Source organism: Phoenix dactylifera, chromosome 9 (genome assembly GCF_009389715.1).
Source record: "Phoenix dactylifera cultivar Barhee BC4 chromosome 9, palm_55x_up_171113_PBpolish2nd_filt_p, whole genome shotgun sequence".
Classification (NCBI taxonomy): Eukaryota; Viridiplantae; Streptophyta; class Magnoliopsida; order Arecales; family Arecaceae; genus Phoenix; species Phoenix dactylifera.
In genome coordinates, this window is record NC_052400.1 from 17,319,788 (window position 1) to 17,335,295 (window position 15,508).

The 15,508-nt window shown below is 39.2% G+C and overlaps 1 protein-coding gene across 1 annotated transcript; it reads left to right on the top strand.

The window, feature by feature from the left end:
- The first annotated feature begins 6,678 nt into the window (after positions 1 to 6,678).
- LOC103713196 (protein CfxQ-like) lies at positions 6,679 to 10,547 on the top strand. Its single transcript, XM_008800068.4, has 7 exons — positions 6,679 to 6,931; positions 7,708 to 7,818; positions 7,935 to 8,033; positions 8,234 to 8,344; positions 8,438 to 8,741; positions 9,114 to 9,253; positions 9,716 to 10,547. Exons 1-7 carry the CDS (start codon positions 6,794 to 6,796, stop codon positions 10,250 to 10,252), a joined length of 1,440 nt encoding a protein of 479 aa, XP_008798290.2. The 5' UTR covers positions 6,679 to 6,793; the 3' UTR covers positions 10,253 to 10,547.
- Positions 10,548 to 15,508: the final 4,961 nt, after the last annotated feature.

Consider the following 15,508-nt stretch of genomic DNA (forward strand, 5'->3'; position numbering starts at 1 on the left):
AAAAATTAAGAAAAAGACAAATATAGCATAGTGGCAGGGGGTATATATGCAAAATTTTCTTCAAATTAATCCGAAATTTCAACCCAAGGCCATCCATATCAAATTCCGTGGCTTTCCATTAAAGCCCAGATGGTTCCCAAGTTTGGACTCCTCGCATTCGGCGCAGAGAGAGAGAACGGAGTATGGCTTCTAGGTATGAAACACCTGCTTTACCAAAAAAAAAAAAAAAAGAATATGGCTTCTAGCGTTTCGTCCAAGGGGAAGGGGAAGGGGAAGGCCGGTAGGTGCCCCGAGGATGGATCGACGGCGCGAAGGAGTGGAGCACCTTGGCGATGAAGAAGGCCAAGGTCATCGCCCACTACGGCTTCATCCCTCTCATCATCGTCGTCGGCATGAACTCCGACCCCAAACCCCACCTCTCTCAGCTCCTCGGCTCCGTCTGAGCCGCCTGTCCCTCCGATTCCAAGTCCGATGCTTCGGGATTGTCGCCTCGGTAGATAATACCCATGGTCGATAACTTACTCGGATTTCTCTTGAGTTATAAAAGCTCTTACTTTTGACTGCATTTTTGTTAGATTGGTGCGATGGATGAGTTCTTGGACTTATCCTGTGGTACTAGGTGAATATTTTGGTTGAAGTTGATGTCTTTTGCCTCATTTCGCTTAAAATTGATATATTTTTGTTAAAATATCTGCCGAAGAAGAGAAATGCAAGAGAGAAAGAGAGAGATAGAGAAAGAAAAGACGATATATTCCTGTTCCATCGCATTTCATATATCTTAGGGGTTATTATGTGAGCCCTAAAATTATTGATTTAATAAGATGCTTTGTAAAATATTTAAATCATATAAAAAAAATCTAACAATTATAATAAAATATTGATCTAGCAAGATGCTTCATTAAAATATTTAAATCACATAAAAAAGGAATCTAACAATTGTAATAAAATAGTAGTAAGAAAATATCTGATTTGTGAGGTGTGAGAGGCACGCCAAGAGACGCACTGTTCTAAAGCCGTTGTTGCCTCCCCACGTGCAGGTATTGGCGGTCAGCGACGATTCCAAGATACAACCCAAACGACTCACAGAGGCCTAATCTACAGTGCACGTCTGTAGTAGGCAGATTACCTAGTCTATATCGGTTGCCCAAAATATAAAATAATATAGGTAATTGTAAAAGAGAAAATGAAGGTTGGGAAAGACTATGAGAGGAAGAAGAAGACTTCTTTTATTGTATTTTTTCACTCTTTTTTGGTGTAAGAAATGACTCTCAGCCTTTTGTAACCCAATCATAACGGTTGAATACTTATGGCATCATTAAGGCCATAATGAGAGATAATGGAAAGTTTTGAAACTTCCAAATTGAATTTGAAATACTTAAAGATTACAACAACTCTTTTAAAAATTTGGGGGTTACAAATCTTTTTTATTTACATCTCTTTAAAACTTTTCAAAATTCATTCAAATTCCAACAAAAATCACTTTAAAAATGTTTTTAATGTACTCTTGCTCTTATTTTCTGCTGATTTCTCTGTGGATGTGGTTCTGTTTCTGGAGCAGAAATTAACGATACATGTATTATGGTTTCGTGTTACATTGTAGCTTATGCTGACCTTTCTGTGTTAGATTATGGATATCTTGACTCAGTGTAATTTGACATCATGGTCTGTGTGATGCTGTTTGAGTAATTTCTTACATTGGATTATGTGTCACCATTTCTATTGCAAGAATGTGCCTACTAGCCCGAACATGCAAAAAAAAACTGTTGTTCTTTGTTTTTGATTGTGCTAAGGGGATCGTGGATTTGTTTTGGGCATATATTTTTAATCAGTTGTAAAAGGTAGCTGTACTATTCATTTTGGATTACTATGAAATGCACACCTAATTGCTAGTTCCTTTTTCATCCGTTTGTCACACATTTATTGATTCTGATTTACCTTTGGCTTCTATACACAATGAGTCCAAAAGGAAATTGCTTTTGATTTTTTTCTCATTGCTTCTGTTCTGCTCTGCCTCATCCAACATTTAACATGAAGTCCTTCATTTAGGCCATCGCTTTGGCTTAAATTGCATGCTTAGAAACTTATACTTATCTCATTTAGTATCGCTTATAACCTTCCTCTAGTCTTCTCAGTTTGGTCAAACAATCCAACTTTGAGATGTCTTCAACATCCTCATCCTACTCATGCTTGTGGGCTGTTCACAAGACCAACAATAAAGGTTGAAAAGCAGCTTATTTGCTTGACTGTCTTGATTACAACTTGAACACTGGAAAAAGGTTTGTGCTTGTAATGGTCAGGGAAGATAATGATAGTTATGGTGTTGAAAACTGAATAATTGGTAGTTAGTCGGCAATCAGTAGCACTACCAGATGAAGGACCTGAACAGAAGATTTAATTCAAACAGGGATCGATTAGATCCAGATTGTTTTCAGCAGTATCCTCCACTGTGCAAGTACCATTTGTTTTCAGCAGTATCCTCCACTGTGCAAGTACCATTAAAGGTTGAAACTAGCGTATTGGCTTCTGCTATGATATTAATGAAATCATTGTTGGCAAATTTAAATAGCATTCAATTCACAATGTCGATGGTTTTTATAATCAAAGATAATAGTGGCCTAATCCTTTGATGTGTGGAAGACTAATATTTATACAAAGTTGGAATAGTGTGCATGGTTAATCATGTTCCAGATGTACTCTTTCTTGAGCAAATCTGTTGCTGGCTTTGTTGATGGTTTATGGTTCCATTACTCAAGCATGTCAGATTTTTTTCAAGATTCTGTCGACGATTTTACAGGAAGCCTAGCTGAAATGCAATATCTAAGACAAGTGAGCTTACGAAGTCAGTCCTCAATCTTGGGCATGCTACAGCAGAACAATCCAATTAATGTTTATGTAGGTAGCTGCATCCATACCAACAATACCTGCAAGCTTGTGTAATTTTCATTTGGCTTGGTTATCAATTTCAACAGAAACTCATTGTATTCACACGTTGCTGCTCCTTAGATGACTGTCCTGCAGAAGGAGGTGCATGAGGGATATGCATAGAATGATAAAATTTCCAGTGTTCCATGGCAGAATTTGGGTGCCATTAGATGTTGATAGGATGCATGAGTTGGATCTGCTTGTCATCATTACGAAGTATCTCCATTAGCCTTCTGAAGTTTAAGCTACAAAGAGTCTTTGAAAACCATCTTTAGGGCTATCTCCTCGAGGATAGGTTAACCTTAAACATAGAGTTGGTCATGGGATGAGCCTCGGGCCTAAATTTTATTCATTTTTAATTGAGCTTTGGGCTAGGGTTATATAAAACTTGATATTTGGTGCCCAAATCTGACCGGTGATTAGCTCTACTTAAACAATGTCATGCGGCCAACTGGTTCTCATGGCAATCTAATTGACAGTTCCAAGTTCGAAAATTTTCTCAATGGACCAGTAAGAGGCTAACAAATTTATTCTGCCACTCTTCAGTAAGAGAGTGACAACTGATTGAGATGATTTGAGCCTATTTATTTTGGCCTCAACAAGCGTTTGAATCCGAGATGGAGGCACCATGCACGAACGTAGTCAAATGTAACCATAACATATACATATGGTGTTGGAGAAACTGTAGTGTGACATTAGAATGCTAGAATTTAATGGAAGACCTAGGTCTAACTCAGCGAGCATCCGAGGGAAGGTTGCGTATGAGATTTTCTTCCTCTATTTCAACTTATTGATCCAAGAAGCTATCGAGAGATTAGATTGTGACAAGAAGGATTACTTGTCTTGAAAGCGGGGGTGCTTCCAAGAAAACCCCGAAGTGAGGAAGGAGGAAGTGAAACCAGCAGTTGCATGATGAGTGGTTGAAGTGTAAAATGGTGTGACCAAATTTTTCAAGATTGGGACTGAAAGGAACCGATCATGGATCTCTCCGAGTATCTCGTAGATTGGCTTGAGGTGGAATGAATTTGGTGACGTTGAATAAGGTTAAATATAACGGCATTATTTCTCAAGACAGAGACAGAAGAGATGTTGACTTTGTGATCAGAGATCATGACTCTAAACTCGTTGTAGCTAGGGAGCGACACACTTTCAATGAGTCGACCTTTAGAGCAGAGTTGAGAGCGATGTAGGAGGGCATCACCTACACGAGGTTGGTTCTAGGCGCGGATAACATCTACCTGAAAACAGACTCGACAACAATGATTGAGTGGATTTGAGGCCAGCACAACTGTGATGACCGACGCCCGCTACTTTAAGACATATGTGGGTTCGCAAGAGAGTTTGGCTCCTTTCGTGCCTCTCACCAGGGGCGGCCCAATATATTTGGAGGCCTAAGGCGGATTCAGTAAATGAGACTTTTTTTTAAATAATAAAAAAATTAATAAGTATAAAATATTTAGAAAAAAAGATATGAAAATAGATAGTCATCAAGTACATTATTTCAACAAAAATGCATGTATGCAACAAAGACATATAAAAAAAATTTTCAGCTTAATATAATTTTTGAATGGCAACACGGAAAAATAATTATGCTTAAAGAAGGGCCCATAAAATTGATTAAATAACCGAAATAATGCTTGACAGTACTGTTTACCATGTCAAGCAAGAGCAGAGTAGGAGAAGGTTATCCCATGGCACTTCATGGTCAAGGGAAAGGAAAGAATTTGTCCAGAAAGAAACCTCTCTATAAGAGAAAGTAGGGGCATCTCCCTCCTTTTCTTTCTCTACCCTCCAAGAAGTCGATCTCCAATCCCCCAATCTTTCTTGCTGATGGCCCAGCTGGATCAGGAGTAATGTGAGGGAAGGAAAACCAAGACCAAAACCAAAAAAGAGAAGGGATGAAAGATAAGAGTGGCTTCAGACGTGTATGAAGCCAACCAAATCCCTCCTCTCTCTTTCTCTCCACCCAAAACAAAACTACTGTCCCCAACTTCCCAAATTGCCCCTCTGCAGGTCAGGAAACTCTCTCCACCTCCCTTCCATCAAGGGGGAAGACTCGTAGCCAGCTCCTGTTTCCGTTTTATATGGGCCTTTGCTTCCTTTTGGTCAGCATCCCGGGGGCCTTCCATTGGCCCGGGACCTCAGGCGACTGCCTCGGTCGTCTAGAGCTTAGGCTGGCCCTACCTCTCACATCTATCGGAAAGCGAATAGTGCGGCAGACTAGGTCGCCTCCTATGCTGCGCATCATTCAGAAGAGATATTTTGAAAAAATTACGAGACCGTTCCTTTCTTTTTTCCATCATATACTTTCTTCTGACTTTATTGGTTATACTCATGCTCGATTAGTATGAGTCACCGTTGTATTAAAAAAAATTTATTCCTGGGGCATGGTCTGCAGAAGTAGGGCCGGCCCAATTCTTAGGCGACTGAGTCGGTCGCCTAAAGCGTCGGCCCAAAGAAGGCCCACCACAGAAAAGGCCTCAAAAATAAAATAGAAAAGAAAAAAGGCTAATCTGTAAATTCGTCTTAGGCCGGCCCATTGCAGGAAAGGTCTCAAAGACAAAACGACCTTAGGCCTCCAAATATATTCGGCCGCTCCTGTGCAGTAGATTGACCTTTTTTTTTTTTTTTAAGGAGAGATATTTTCGAGCCTTGCTTCTTGGTGCGCACTAAGTAGTAAAAACAAAGCATTTTATTCATTAATTTCCTGAATAAGTCGATAAAAATTAGGTTTGCTGTCGGAGTTCTTGTAGCCATATATACTAGACTTAAATTGCTAATATTTTATTTCTAACAAGAAGTTCATGGGGAGGCCTGTCGCTCTTTCGGAGGTTGCAAGGAAGTTATTATGTTTCAGAGAATAAGATTCCTGCTGAGCTTTATCAAATCATAAACTTTCATGTATTTGGGCAATATGTAATACTCTCCATGATGAATACCTCTTGTTGATCAAAAGAACAGAAGTAAGGGAAAAAGTAAACGCCACAGTATACTTCAATTGGAGATGCGAAGAGTAGAAGACTAGCAAAGCAAGTAGAATCATGTGCATGGAATCTGATCGAAGCCCGCATAATCTATCACGTTGCGTGATCCTGCTCCTGGATTATTTAAAGGAAAAATAAATTTTAAAATCTTTGCATTCAAATCTATTTAAGCCTGCCAGTCTGCTCCCAGCCATGCAATGCGAGTGCAAGCAAGAAGTAAAAACGTGTGGCCTCAGAGCAACGTTTACTTCCGAAACCGACGTCCGATGAATCACTGGCCGTCAGATTTGGACGCCCACAGCCTTTGACTCTCTTTCAAACCATCGCCGCGGGGCTGCAATAATTGCTCTGCGCGCATACACATTACCCCACCGCGTCACCGACACGAACAGCCGTCATCGAACGGCCCAGAACTCGGCAATTCACCATCCGACGGTGATCCCTGGCGTGCCTTCCTCCGATCACGCGAGCGACCGGCGGGGCCGAATAACGCATGCGGTTAAGATTTCAGAGGAACACTGATGGATACGCATCCCCAAAGAACCGTCCCAACGTTGCGTACCGCCGGTTCTTGGTCTTGATTTGGAGCCAGATTGCCGATATTACCCTTCGATTTTACATCCCCTGGCATCGAACCACCGGGTTTACAGACGCTGGGGGATTTTCTCGGGGAGAGGTAGCAGATTGCCTCAAGAACCTTCCGAGAATAAAATAGAAGCGGATTCCAAATATTAGTAAATACTAATTTTACTAATTTCCAGCCGCGGCGAGGGCTTGTGGACGGTGGAAAGCGAGCTCTTTTTTCCCCCCCTTCTCTCTTTCTTGTGTTGGAACTCGGAAGGCGAAGGCATCAAGAAGAGAGGGGGAGCGAGAGGAGGGAGGGAGAGATGCCGGGGAGCCAAGATCAACGGTCGAGGTCGTCGAGGGCGGCGACCATCCACGGCTGCGCGCAGTCGGGGGACCTCCTCGGCCTCCAGAGGAGGCTCCAGGAGAACCCGTCGCTTCTCAACGCCAGAAACGCCGTTGTACGTCCTCTCGCCTTCTCCTTCTCCTTGTTCTTCAGTTTCCTTTTCTTTCCCCCTTTCTTTTGGCTGTTCCTTCTCTGTTGAGTTGGGTTTCTTTTTCTTCAGGAAAAAGTTTGTTTTTCTTTGTTCAGATAATTATTAAGTTTCTCCTTGAGTTCTTCTTTTCTTTTTCTTGAAATGAGCTTTCTTTCTTTTATCCTTAATTATTTTTTGTTCTCTCTGTTGAATCTTGATTTTCTTGTTCAATTCGAATTTTTCTTTTAAAACGGAGTACTTCTCTTAAATGCGAAACATTATAATTAGATGCAGTTATTCCTGTGATCATGATAGTTAATAATTATTTGTGTTTTATATGGCCGTTGTTGCCTCTTGTTGTCTTTTTGGGATTCAGCTCTCTTATGCAAATTTCAGCGGCTGGATTTTGATGATAAATTGGAGTTTCAGGATCTTTGAGCAGTGTAGAATCCTTAATCTTGATGGAGAATTTCTTTGAACGAATTCCTGTGCTTTACTGCTGGATTATTCTTCACATCATCACTTGTATCTCTTAGATCTCTGTCCGCATGAATGTTGTTTCGAGACCTACACATGCACGAATTTTGTTAATCAGAAGGCTTCAGTCTTTGTACTTTATTCCCTATTGTTGATTGATATATTCAGCTTGCTTGCATAGTGAACCGCAGCAAGTTCCAATTTTGCCATGCCGATATTTGATTTTGAAGCAATGGAGTTGGTTTGAAAGCTTGATGTTTATTCCTCTGATTGCTTTCTTGTAGATGTCGCAAACACCACTCCATGTAGCTGCTGGGTATAATAACACTAGCATCGTAAAGTTCCTGCTTGAGTCGCAGGGTCCAGAGAAGGTTGAGCTGGAGGCAAAGAATATGGTAACTTAAAACTACTTTATTTTGAAATTATAATCATTTTTCACTCATTCAAATTAACTCTACCATGCATTTGATAAATCTTTGATCTAAATATGAGGGTATAAATTATTTTGCAGTATGGTGAAACACCTTTGCATATGGCAGCAAAAAATGGCAGCAGTGAATCAGCACGTCTTCTTCTTGCTCATGGTGCCTTTCTGGAGGCCAAAGCCAATGTAAGCCTTGTCTCAGATTTGCAGTTGTTTATTGGTAAATTTGAGGTCTTAAAGCTTTTAACCCTTTTGTTTAGTTTTCTGGTAAATTAGAGGTCTTGAAACTTTTAATCTCTTTGTGGACCATGTGATCTATTATATACCTTGATTTTATTTTTGATTTTGAATTTCATGCCACTTAGTTCATTTTTTATTTGCTGCAGAATGGGATGACCCCACTACATTTGGCTGTTTGGCATGCACTTCGAGCAGGAGATTGCATCACTGTTAGCACATTGCTAGAGTATAATGCAGATTGTAGTGTCAAAGATAATGTATGTTATAAACTTTCAAGTCAAACCCTTTCTCTTGTGAATTCTAGGGAAAGGAAAAAGAAATTCAACTAACTATATGCTGTTATACTGCAGGAGGGCATGACCCCGATAAATCATCTCTCAGAAAGTGCTGGCAATGAGAAATTGCAGAAACTTCTCACTCAGCACATAGAAGAGCAAAAAAAACGCAAGGCCCTTGAGTCATGCAGCGAAGCAAAAACAAAAATGGCAGAGTTTGAAGCGGCCATATCAAACATCGTGGGATTGCATGAGCTCAAAATGCAGTTGCGGCGATGGGCAAAGGGAATGCTTTTTGATGAAAAGCGAAGAGCCCTGGGCTTAAGTATCGCTGCTAGAAAGCCTCCCCACATGGCTTTTCTTGGTAATCCAGGAACAGGTATTAAATATTTTGTACAATTAGGCTTTTATGTTTATATGTTTGGATTATTCTAGATCAATGTCAGAAAACTTGTTTTACAGCTCGAATGAGATTCTTATTGATGGTGATTTTACTGCTTGATAGCAAATTAAAATTTTTTGACATCATGTTTCAAACTTTCAAAGCATGTTGCAAGAGATTTACATTAGTACAATAATGCTAAGAAGTTTGCTCTTTTTAAAGAATATATGTGCATTATGATTGAGTTGCTTGCATGTGTTCATACAGGAGTCAAGCATTGTTGTATCTTGGGCCAATGAAAGAAAATCTTGGTTTTGTTGTATCTTTGTTTTGATTAATGAATTTTGGAATAACTGTCATAATTGATAGGTAAAACGATGGTTGCTCGAGTCCTGGGTAAACTCCTGCATATGGTGGGCATTTTACCTACTGATAAAGTAACTGAAGTGCAACGGACTGATCTTGTTGGAGAATTCGTGGGGCATACGGGACCAAAGACAAGGCGAAAGGTACGCTCTTGGCGATACAAATTCTCTTTGCGTTGAATAAAATTAGAATTAGAGGACTCCTGTTCTCTCAATTTGAAGAGCTTACCAAATATTTGAAAAATATTACATTGATGCTTTCTAGTTATAATACAGTCAGTATCCTCAAATGATGCATCACTTTCCTATATAAGCACTATGAATCCTTAAGGGTGCCACTCAATTATCCCTGTTCTTAATATTTCTCTTGGTTCCATCATCTTCTCACCCCCATCACCCATTAGTGCTTTAATGAAATGGGCTTTCCAATACATAATGAACAATTTGTATTTTTTTCCGACTACAGAACTTCAATATATCATTCTTATGGATAATTAGATACATTCATGAAGTTTGGTGTCTTTGGGGCTGGGTGAAATACCTTTGATTTGCAATAATTGTAATGGTGCGCATGATATCCTGATCTCATATTAAACTCTTTTACAGATACAAGAAGCAGAGGGAGGAATTCTCTTTGTGGATGAAGCATATAGGTTGATACCAATGCAGAAAGCAGATGACAAGGACTATGGTTTAGAGGCCCTAGAAGAGATTATGTCTGTAATGGACAGTGGGAAGGTAGTTGTGATATTTGCTGGATATTGTGAGCCAATGAAGCGTGTTATTGCATCGAATGAAGGTTTTTGTCGGAGGGTAACGAAGTTCTTTTACTTCAGTGACTTTAGTACCACTGAACTTGCCCAAATTTTACATTTAAAAATGAATAATCAAGATCAAGTTAGTGTACTGTATGGATTCAAGCTGCACCCATCTTGTACGGTGGACGCTGTTGCAGAATTAATCGGCAGAGAGACCATGGAGAAGCAGAGGAAAGAGATGAATGGAGGTTTAATAGATCCACTACTAGTGAATGCTCGTGAAAATTTGGATCTTCGTCTTGATTTTGACTGCACTGATGCTGATAGTTTGGTTACAATCAGTATGGAAGATCTGGAAGCGGGACTTAGGCTACTTTCACAGTGATGATAGACTTCGCCGTTTAGAATGGTAATTCTTTGAAGTCCAGCTCTAGTGTTCTGCGGATCAGTTGAATTGGAAGAAGTACATAAACACATACTGTTGAAGTTCATTACACATGATTTTCCCCCCTTTATCCTGATCAAGCTATTCTTTTTGTTGTACTAATAAGGAGTGTCTTCTTGTTATCTTGGATAAGTGAGAATTTTTGGACATTACCATTACCCATGTAATATGTGAAGTAATTTATTTTTTTCAGTAAAAATGCGGTTGTACAGTCACATTATATGTGATTGTGATCTCTCTCTGTTTCCCCTTCCCCATTTATTCAAATTATTACCTGAATTAAACCAAGAGTTGGAGTGGATATCTCGAAAATCATGCATGGATTTACGCTATTTGCTCCTGACTTTGCCAAATCACTCATGCAATTATAGTTGTTGCTCCCTACCCTCTTTTGATGATCTCCTTTTAAATCTAACCCAATGAGAAAGTGTTTCCTGCCTCTTATGATTGGTGACACAGAATCTCAACTAGACCTTGCGAACAAAGAGAAACATGTGCCCCAGCCTCTCTCTCCTTCTGCTGCTTCATCACCCAACCTCTCAAGTCTCTGATCGTCATGCTCGTAGTCAAATCTCGAGCAACAAGTTATTCCAATAAGATAACGTTTTGCAAATGCGCCGGAGTTTTTCTTCTAGAAGAACAAGCCTGACCGACAGCACTTTCTATGATGACAATCTATTGAGAACATCATGACTAAAACATGGATTTCAGCTACCTAAATCACCATATCACACACAGTAGACAACCAATCTTGCCCCGAGTATCCATCTACAGCTTGCAACGATGGAGACAAATATCACAAGATATATGACTTCGCATGCAACTCATATGAAATGCACCTTCTTTAATGCAGTTACAGCTTGCAAGCCGTAACAAAGTATCGAAATGCTGCATCATCTAACGGATATGTGGTTTCACATGATTTCATGTTCTCCATCATGTTTATATGACGACCAACTCTTTGAAAGGAAGCATCCAATGCCACCTAACGTCTATTAAACGACACTAGGTCTCCAGTTGCACAGCACATCATGTCCTGGTATATGGTGCATTACAGCACAAGCCACTTCCATAAGATGTAGCCAGAGATCATTGTTCACCTCCTGGTACTCTGTGACCCACATTCTTCGTTCGCATGCGTGGTGCTGATTTCATATAAAACAACCTTATATTCTTCATCATGAAAGTATAAGTCAGATGGCCAACTTACAACACGAGGAACATGAAGAGAAATAATGCTGCTACACCCAAGATGGGGCCAGTCTTTCTAACTCAATAATGGCTTAACTGGTCCGAGGGGCGAGGGCTTCCACATAATGAGTACGCTGCTCATAGGACCTTGGCTGCGAGAATTGCATGGAGTCCACCTTTGATTTTTTTGAGGTCGTGTTTGATGATGTGATCTTGTAGCATTTGGTCGAAGACTCAACCACTCTGGCTTCCTAATTTCAGATTCTGCATGCAGCATAATCTGAATCCAGTCTTAGCCAAGAATCCGGTATCATTAGATTTAATCATATCTGCCTAAAATAACATCTTGAAACTTCTAATGAAGCTTTGCCTTTGGCATTTATTTGTAATTATGGTGTCCTACGAAAAAAGAAAAAAAGACCAGCTCAAACCATTTTTTTTTTTTTGAATGAAACTAGCTGAAACTCATTAGTGGCTTTTCTGCATATGAGACCTAAAGAGTGTTAATATCACAAGATTCACAACTAGATAACATGCATATATCGGCAGCGGCATGCCGTGATGGGTTTAAACTCAAATTTGGTTTTTTAATGTTTAACATTGACATCGCAACCCAATTATATGCGAGTTTGAACTAGTTCCGGCCCATGGCTTGCCGGGATTCATTAAAACTTTGAAATTCCATGTTGGCTTTCTTCCATAGCCTAGGAGAAGCTGATATCAAAACTTAATAAAATGCATAGCTTAAGCTTGAACTGGTCCGGTGACGTGCTGAGACTGGTTCAGACTCGATGTTGGCTCTTTCATGGGCCAAAATCCAGCTTATGTAGAATTGCATTTGATTCCAACATGACCCAGTCTGGAGACGTATGACACATAAAACCACGGAATTGATTGTAATGAACTTGATCTGATTTGAATTAGGACTTCACCAGAACTCAACAATTTACTTGATACTAGCACTCAACCTACACAATACATTTTTGGAGAAAAAGATATACAATATAAAATTATATTAAACATATATATATATATATATATATATATATATAGAGAGAGAGAGAGAGAGAGAGAGAGAGAGAGAGAGAGAGAGAGAGAGAGAGAAACGACAGATATAATCAGAATAAAATATTTTTTAAATTCAACACTATTATTTTTTTAAAAAATAAATTGTTGAAAAACACTGTATTTGCACATGTTATAATGGTAGACCTAGAATTAAAATCCGTGTGCAGGCGAGAGACGGACTCCTATACGATGTACACCTTGAAAATTGCATTAATTCGGCAATTACCACTCCTATATATGTACGCCTGATACATTGCATTGCTATCGCAGTTATTACTGAAGAGGTTTATGTTCCACCTATTGCGAGTTGTGCTGTGACCACCATATACGTGGCTGATGGATGCTAGTTCAGGAAGAATAGAAGAGATTTGATCCCCAGAGAACTGTACTTGTTCTTGAGTGTAGGGTCTACTCCTCTCTGCCAACCGCATAGTTCTGGTCACAATCACAATATGCCATGCAATAGTTCAGGAAGAGTAAACCTTGTTCCCCATGCAATAGTTGGTGCTCCTACATAACTCTTGGCCACGCCTCTAATCATTTTTTTGGATCATTCATGGCGGAAGGCAAAAAATGCTGTTAACTGGATTGCTTCTTTTGCTGCACAACATTTGATTTTTTTTTTTCCGGAAGAATCAGTTCTGTTTTCTTTTCCTCAACTTTTTTTTTTTGATTTTCTTAGTTGTGCTCATGCACGATTAATGTGAGTCTCTATTATATCAAATAAATAAATAAAATAAAATTTGCGATATAATCATCATTTTTTAAAAAAAGAAAAGAAAAGAAATGGCAATGCAATAAGCCGCATTCTATCAAATTTGGAGCAGGATCCTTTCTAGTTTGGGCTCGAATTGGAGAGGCCGAGTCTCCAAAGCATGGCTGTTCAAGTATAGTGTGATGGTTAGAATTTAGTAGACCCTACATGATACAAAGATTAATATAAGTTGAGTTGAGCTCAAAGGAATGGGAGCACCGGCGTCCTAGTCCTCACAACATCCTCTCGCAGTAAGCCAATGTGCCGCATGATTACACTCACTGAAAGAAAACCTAGAGTAGCTTGAACAGATTGTAGAGAAGATACTACCAAGCGGATATCATAAGGAGAGGATTACTGTGAAGAGACTCCAGGCTCGAATCCCCTTCCAACCAGAAGATTAAGGAGGTGAGAAGCAATCATTAGCTCCTCCCGTGCAGCTCTAAGCTCAGCTGCTGGGATTGAAAAAGCATAATGTGCCCATTAAACCAACGTAAATCACTTCACTTGCCCTGAAAGAGATAAATTATGACTCTAGCACTGGTGATGCCGATCGATCCATCAAAATTCATCTCCGCCAGCAACAGGGTGCCCAAGAAAAGAAGGCAGGATCCGAAATAGGAGAGCTTACAGCTGCTTGCACCCCAGTGCCATGTCTGAGAGATGTCATTGAATTTAAATTTAGATCAAAGAATTTCAACGTAGTCGTCATGCAAGATCTCCTACGTGAGAAGCTGCTTAGGGGATATTATGAAATATTCACTGGTTTCGTGAGTACCAGAGTAACCACCATGTAAAGCAGATCATTGAACGGGTTATCTCCAGAGCATGAGAGTTAGGAATATATAAGCTAGCAAATCGTTTAGAGACAAAAAAAATAATAATAAAGAAACGCAGAAAGCATAATTTTGAAACAAATGCATCCAAGTTTCTCTTGCGACGTTGCAATGGATCAAGAGGTGATCGATTTCTTCATTTAGATTCCGGGCAGATATCACAAACAGATATCTGCGGACTATGGAAACCTCTTTGAACCTTCAGCACTGTACAAGGAAGCCTCGCCCACATTGTTCTCCATCACCTCTTAATTTACTTTTGCAAGAAAAACAATATGTTGTTTATTGAAGTTAGCTTTGAGAGAAACATCTTTGTTATACACTAAATTGCTTGATAGCGTTCTTTCAACCTGTATCTGATGCGATGATGAACTCGCCGATGCATCAATTTGCAAATTAATTGGTGATAATGGCAGTAAGTATCATGGACCTTATAGGAGAGTATTGTGATGGTCAAGTTGTGGTTGTATAAATAATTTTACAATTGATATGTGTAAAATATCTCGACGTCGTACTGATTTTACTAGGTAATTTTAACTGATCAAATTGGAGTATTGCCATGCATGATGCCTATAAGTAATTTTGCAGAAATAGACAGGTAATGTTCATTATATGATATACACATAATACTTTGGTGACAAATCTCATTTCCACATATAAATAATAAGCTCGGCTCGAGCAATTAGAATCTTGAGTCAGGTTAGTGGATTTTTTTTTCTTTTTTTTATTTATTTTTTTGCTTGGCATGTTTGTCTTTACACGTATGTGTGTGTGTGTGGTGCAGGCATGCACATACATCTATTTTAGGTGAGAAGTCTTTCATGTAACTGTGCAAGTTTTATCCGAATTTTTGATAACCATTTAAATCAGAGGTGAAAATTAGCAGGCTAACATCCTATGCAGTCACTTCTAATCGGGTGCCTCTTACTAGCTTAAGAAAATAATAACATTTACTAGTATTAACAATTTCTATAGTCTAAGCCGCGATTAGGATATGTACATCATCAATCTGAGAGGAAATGAACTAATCATGGTAAAAGTCATGGTGGCTGAATCAGAAGAATACTCAAATTTACAGTTTCAGAAGATTAATGAATCAAAAAAAAAACTTCAGTTGCTTAAAAAAAAAATCTCCTCAGGAAACAAAATAGAAGAAACTCGAATTTCTAGTTTATAATCTTCCTGTGATTCAACCTCCATGACTTTGTCCTTGGTCAGCTAGTTTCCTTCATAACAGTCATTCAGAACAAAATAGTAGACATTTTTCTGAACAATGTTCAATAGCTGTTCCAATAAGAATAATAAAACAAGCCGAGGGCCAAAACCAAACCAAATTTAACATTGATT